Source organism: Setaria italica, chromosome VII (genome assembly GCF_000263155.2).
Source record: "Setaria italica strain Yugu1 chromosome VII, Setaria_italica_v2.0, whole genome shotgun sequence".
Taxonomy (NCBI): domain Eukaryota; kingdom Viridiplantae; phylum Streptophyta; class Magnoliopsida; order Poales; family Poaceae; genus Setaria; species Setaria italica.
The window spans coordinates 3,624,655-3,631,568 of NC_028456.1; the positions used below are offsets into that span (position 1 = coordinate 3,624,655).

At 46.5% G+C, this 6,914-nt stretch overlaps 1 protein-coding gene across 1 annotated transcript; it reads left to right on the forward strand.

Moving 5' to 3' along the window:
- Positions 1-4,349: 4,349 nt before the first annotated feature.
- LOC101773720 (zinc finger protein ZAT5-like) lies at positions 4,350-6,084 on the forward strand. The gene has a single exon (XM_004974999.3). The coding sequence runs from the start codon at positions 4,531-4,533 to the stop codon at positions 5,842-5,844; it is 1,314 nt and encodes a 437-aa protein (XP_004975056.3). The 5' UTR covers positions 4,350-4,530; the 3' UTR covers positions 5,845-6,084.
- Positions 6,085-6,914: the final 830 nt, after the last annotated feature.

Genomic DNA, 6,914 nt, shown 5'->3' on the forward strand with positions numbered 1-6,914 from the left:
GTTGAGCTGATGGGGTCAACGATTAGAATAGGCTCTTTTTTCTATACAGTATGGCAGCATGTTCACAACAAGCTTATGCCAAAATCATACTGCTTAAATGACCAGTCGGTGTACGGGGTCAAATCCAAGGATTGTGGGAAAATAATGTGACCAAATCTCATATGAATTTGATTTATCCACCTGTTTGCAACCTTAGAAGTTTAACTGGAAACTATGAAAGTAGCATTTATTTGGCAGATTCCGGATGCCCTTTCCATTCTTTTGCACAAGATATTGGAATGAACTGTTAAAGCATATGCGCAAGCGAGTTGCACGCAAAGTTGGAATGGGTCAATCCGTGCAGCTGACCACTTAGCACAACTAAGCTGCAGCCTGGCTGTGCTAAAAACTCTTGTTATTTTTCTTTGTTCCTTTTACAAGACGAAATATAATTTCAGTTAATTTCCATTTATTTTGCGAAGCTTTGAAGAGCTTTAGGTGCGCAAGGGGCCTCTAGTTGATGCGGTTTTTTTTCCTTACTTGTCATCCATGCCGCAAAAAAGGTTACCTGAAAGTTAAAAGCTTGGTGCCCATCAAGTATTCACTCGGTTTATTTATTTTTGTCTTGAAATATTTACCCTTGGTTCAAACATAATTTTTTTTTATTAAATTTCAATATTGAAGCCGACTTGTGCTCGAAAAAATAATTAGGTAAATAGCCCTTGAGCATGCAAGTTGAATTGTTGATGCACTTGATGACAGAACTGGTAGCGCAGGGCAAGCAACCGGAAGAGAAGAAGTCTGAACTTAGGAACAAGTAATTTTGTTAAGCTCAGGAATAGAGTTGGTCAGAGTCCATAAAAACTAAAATGCCAACTACACTGCGAAGTAATTGAAACCCATCAGACGATTTGAAACAGTTCTCTTGATATGGTATAACTAGGGATAGCCTGAAGTCGTCGCCCTCCCTCAGGAGGATTTGACTACTTTTTACGGTTCTTCTTGCTTGATTACAATAGATGGTGTGGCTGTGCTTATATAGGTAGCTACCTAACAAACCTAATCTAATCTAAATAACCTTATCTCTAATGACCTGCTAACAAACCAATCTTATTCCCCTCGTGGTTCACGAGCTACAGTACTCGTGGGCCTAGGCCTGCGGCCAGCCCACTTGCCATAACACGTCGACACGTCAAAAACTACAATGATGAGGGTGAACATGAGAGTTGGATTGGTTGCAATGGAGACAACATGCCAGCAACGACCAGCAGGTGTTCAGTGCCCAACACATTGCAAGTCAACCTATGTCAGTGGGCTTAACTGTTTTATCATCTCTTGATGTGGTGAAGGGTAGTTCCTGTTGCACTATTTCCCATCCTCTGCACATGCCAATGGATAGCAATGCAACTTATGTAGATGAATTTGATAGTAGTGTTAGTGTGTGACACTAGCCGATATGCTTCTCTCAGATCCAGTATTAGGTGAGTTGATGGGGTCAACGTTTAGAATCAGCTCCTTATCTTAATTTTAACGAGTAGTACGTGTACTGTTGCTTCCTCTGCTGTAAAATCCAGGAAGAGTAAGCAAGGGCCAAACTGAAACTATTCACACTGTTTGGAACTTGGAGAATTCAGGGGAAAATCTTCAAAACTGACCTTTTCTGTTGGCTTTCTTGGTTTTGCAAGATGCTGAATGCCCTTTAATTTTCTTGTTTTCCACAGTTACGATTGGTGTCAAGTGTTGAGGCTCATGTGGAAACTGGTTGCACGCAAGGTCTCAGAATGGGTCAGTCTGTGCTCCTTAGTATTCCACTTAGCCCAACTAAGCTGCAGACAAGCTGTTATCCTTTTCATTCCTTTTCTTTATTTGTTATTTAGTTTTCGCGAGGAGGCACACGACTCAGGGTCATATTCGTAGACGCAGGGATTGGGAGCCAAAGGGGTGCTTCGGACCTCTATCAGCGCCCCAACTCAGGAATAGAGCTGATTCAGGATGCGTACAAACTTAAAATGACAAGTAAATTGCAAAGTTAAGAACCTTCATGTTCAAGTTGCGCAATCAAGTTGCTAGTGGCCACAGAATTTTCTTCTACGCTGAACGTTTGCTCATCTGTAGCATACGAGAGTTGCGTAGAAGCAGCTGCTACTTCAACAAAATGTATGTACCAAATTGGCCATGAGCCCATGACAAGAGAGGTGGGAGCCATGTATTACTCACTGCCCCATTAGCTCCTTTTCAAAACGTCTTATATTTATTTAATCATTGAGAATCTCTCAGGATTTGGAAGGCCATTTCTTAACAAAGAACAGATCATGCCAAAATTCCATTTCTGGGAATGGGAGAGAGAGAGAGAGAGATGTTAGATGGGGATTAGGGGAGTGAAGCAGTTGCTTACACTTACACCATCTCCACTACCAGGCTACTAGTACACACCACACCACACACCTAAAGTATTGTTGCAGCTTCAAAGACAGGCAACAGCCGTAGCTGCCTCTCCCTTTAAAAAACAGGAGTGGGACGCAAGCAAGCCAACCAACCTCTGACCTGAACAAAACTATTTATTCTTGTCCCAACGGTTTTACACGGTATCAAATGATTAAGGGTCACTCATTTCCTCTCATTGACATGTAATGTTTGGATCATTGCATTTGCATATATAATTAAAGGGGAGGGATGAGAGTTGAGTTGCGGTTGTACTGAATACTTGACCTACAGTAAAAGGAAGCGGCTAATTTGGTGCGAAGTGTCTTGGGCCACACTACTAGATGTGTATGCAGATCTAATCAAAATTCGGGTGGTTTTTGTGAATTAGAAAAATGTAAAAAGTATTACAATTTTAGTGTATTTTTCTTTTGTTTTCAGAGGACTTAGTGATGTATAATAATATGCATTCTAATCCAAGATAATGATTCAGGTGAAATATATAATGTTGAAAACAATCCAGAGCCTATTAATCACATTAGCTAAAAATGCAACATCATTCAAACGTGTTAAAATAATACAAGATCTCATTATTACTATAAAAAAAATTACACTCTAGGGGTTGATATATCCCTGCGACCACTACCCCTATGCGTGGGGCATCATGAAAGCACCATTGTAATGGAAAAAGATAAAAAATTTCAGTATGGCTATCTAGCCTTATTTCCTATATATGTAAATAAAAAGTGAGGGAAAACATAAAGTGGCCAAGAACAAGACGATGAATAAGAACATAAGAAAACAAATCTCTTTATGCATTTTTTTTTGTGTTTAACCTTTACTCCATTTCAGAAATTAACAAAGGAGTTGGCGCAAAAGGAGGCGACAGAGAAGTCCACACGAGTATTGAAAGAGAAGTGTAGATATCTCTTTTCCAGGTTGAAATCACTTCCTTTTCACTTCAAGCCTCCACCCCACCTTTCGTCTCCTCAAACATCCGTCCCAAAACTTTTTGCTCAAACAGTGCACCCAACAGTATGCTGATATGCTAGCATAATTTGACGGTAGTTGTTCAAGGATGGAATTATGGCTTCAACCACTAACCACTAACGTATGCTTGAGTAATAGCTGATATGCTAGCATAATTTTACATACTCTGATGCAGAGTCCTGTCTAATTGGGCATCGATATGCTCGAACTACCATGGTGTGTCTTCCTCAGCTACATTGTTTGCAAAATGGTCTCTCCTTGTGGACTCAAGAAGGACGGAAAAGGATTGGACGGAAGAAATATCCAACGCATACCTATTCATTGGAACTTTCATCTGTCAATGACACATTGGCTTGAGCTGTTGGCCGAGCATGAGTATGACATATCCACATTGCCAAGACAAAAGATTAACCCATTGGTGAAGGCACAATATAATGTTTGTAAAATATAAATCGTCAGAAAAGGTGGCGACGCCGGTCAATACACGCATCGGTGTGTTCTCCTTGGATGCAGCATGTATGCTGGTCAATCTGTGCTAGGAATTATTCTGTATGGAGCAATAACTTGCAAGTGCTGAGCAATTTACAGGGGAGAAAAATAAATGCGGTGGAAATTAAAAACGTTGCAAAAAGGACTGCATCAGACAGTAATGTGCAGGTACACCTGATTAAACACTCACTTTCGGTATAGTCCAAAGTCCTAGCACTTTTAGTTAGCCACTCACTCACTAATTAGGTGCCAGTCAGTCTGGTTGCATGAACTAAAGATAGCATCAAAGCTGCCCCACCACATCTGGTACCATAAATCTTACTTGGGCATGATGCAAAGATATTTGAATATCACTAAGGACCAAGAATTTAACACTGAACAATTCAATTTTCTCATGAAACAATATAGAGGAAACTTGTATTCCAAACCAATAGCATAAGACAACCGTTTATTACGATATTAGTGAATAATCGCCGACTTCCACATAGATAACAGACGTGGATCGTCTAGCTACGACGATCCACGGAACCGAACTTTCTTCGGTCCAGATCTTCATGAGTTTCCACTCCCTCTCCAGTTCTTCCCACATCCCCATGGTAGCCCAACCAAGCCGGCGATTTCGGCCACTAGTTTATTGGCACATTGCCAGCCATGGGCATATGTCAACCTCCTAACTTTCTCCACCTCCCCTTGCCTTCTCTTGTTGACAATCCACTTTATTACTCTTCCCTCTGTGGTGTCATTAGCATCACATCATATCCTTCACAGGCAGCAAAGCACAGCACACTTGCAGCTGCAGCAGCGCCATCCCTTCCCTTCTCCTCAAGCATCAACCAATCTTCCTCCCTCCCACTTCCACACACGCACTCCACCTTGCCATCTCCGATCCCTTCGACGACGATCGGGGCCATGGGCGCCGGCGGCGTCCGGGAAGATCATCAGGAGGCCGGCACGCCGCCTGCCATGGCGGTGCCGCCGGTGCTCGTCAAGGGGAAGCGCAGCAAGAGGCAGCGCGTGCACGCGCCGCCGGTGGTGCTGTCCGCGTCCGCGTCGGCTTCGGCGGCGCCCGAGTGGTCTTCGTCCGCGGCGTCGGCGGCCACGGCGCCGGCGGAGGAGGAGTCCGGGACGTCGCGGTCGGACGAGGCCGCGTCGAGCGGCGGCGGCGGATGCCTCACCGAGGAGGACGAGGACATGGCGCTCTGCCTCATGCTCCTCGCGCACGGCGTCCCGGCGGCGGCGGCCGTGGGGGCGAAGGAGGACGAGGTGGCGGTGGTCGTCGCCAAGGAGGCCAGGTTCAGGAGCCGCCGTCCGGCCGACGGCGCCGCCGCCGGCGAGTACGTGTACGAGTGCAAGACGTGCAACAAGTGCTTCCCGTCGTTCCAGGCGCTCGGCGGCCACCGCACCAGCCACAAGAAACCCCGCCTGGTCCCGCCGCCGCCGGCGCTCACATCCGAAGACAGCAGCAGCAAGGCGGCCGCCGCAGCCGAGCCAGCCGCGCCGTCTCCGTCGCTCCCGCCGACGCCTCCGCCGCCGGCGGAATCGACCGCCGATGCAACAGTGCTCGCGATCCCCGTCCGGGTCCCCGTGGCGCCGAAGCAAGAGCAGCAGGACGCCGCCGCCGCCATCGTCGTTGTCGCCACCAGCAGCGTCCACTCCAAGCACCCGCGGGTGCACGAGTGCTCCATCTGCGGCGCCGAGTTCGGGTCGGGCCAGGCGCTGGGCGGGCACATGCGGCGGCACCGCCCGCTCATGCCGGCGGCGGCGCGGGACGACGCGCCGAGGAAGGAGAAGAGCCTCCTGGAGCTGGACCTCAACATGCCGGCGCCCTGCGACGAGGTGGCAGCAGAGGCCCGGGCGGTGACGTCGCCGCGGTTCGCGTTCGACGTCGCGGAGAGGCCGGCAGCGGCGGCGCCCCTTCTCTTCCCGGCGTCCGCCGCGTCGGCCCTGGTTGACTGCCATTACTAGTAACCACCAATTAGCTCTCTGCTTCTCAGCTGATACATAATTACTACATACAGTACACACAATTCTCCTTGTTGTCTGAATACTTTTTTTATTTTCTCTTCTTTTTGGGGTATTTTTATTCCATTATTTGTTCAAATGATTTGGAATGGGCGATGTGAATTATCGGTACAGAAATATGTTTGAGATTTGACCTGTGTGATTAATTCTATTAATTCATTGATTGATTTGGATTTATTTCCATTGATGAGTGTCCCAATTTCTCCCTTATATTACTATGGCTAGTGATTGATCAAACTATCGAAATTTTGTATTTTCATTTTGTGAAGGATCAACTTCCGTTTGTAGTTTATGAAATATTGACTGGACCAGGATGTGATCAGCATTGTCATGCCAGTGTGTGATCAGATGAGTGTGAGCTGATGATGAGTGCAATGGAGTGTGTAAAGTGGCAAGCAAGTAAGAGAGAGAAGCAGAGAGAGAGAGAGCTGGAAAAAGGTGGGTACTCGCTAGGCATTGTGCTCACGTAAAGGGAGTGACCTCTCTCCCTCTCTCTCTAGTGTGTGTGTGTGTGTGTGTGTGTGCTGTTCTGTGACCCCTCACTCTCTGTGTCTACATCATCGCCATCGTAATCATCATCTAATCTTTTTGGGGGAGTTAGCTTGGGTTTGGTTTGGTCATTGCTCTACCACCACGAAAAGGCTCCCCCCTTCTGTTGCTTGCATTGTTGCCTCCACTGGCTTTGGTTGGTTCCTTGGCAAGTTGAAGTTGGAAGCACACCACCCAACCCCAACCCTCCTTGAACGCCCACATTGGGTGATCAGCATTAGGATTCCCTCACACTAGCCCACATGACTGGCCTATTAGCTAGCAGCCGAATTAGCGCCTCAATCCATTCTTAACTCAAGCACCTATCCCTTTTTTTAGAAAAAGGAATATGCATTAATATTCAAGCACCTATCTTGACGAACACAAGAACTTCCAAGTAACCTCATCGCTCCATCATTCTGTCGCAATTCCTCCGTTCCAAACAGGCCGAGCATCATTCTCCCATAGCTAGTATGATAAGGTGT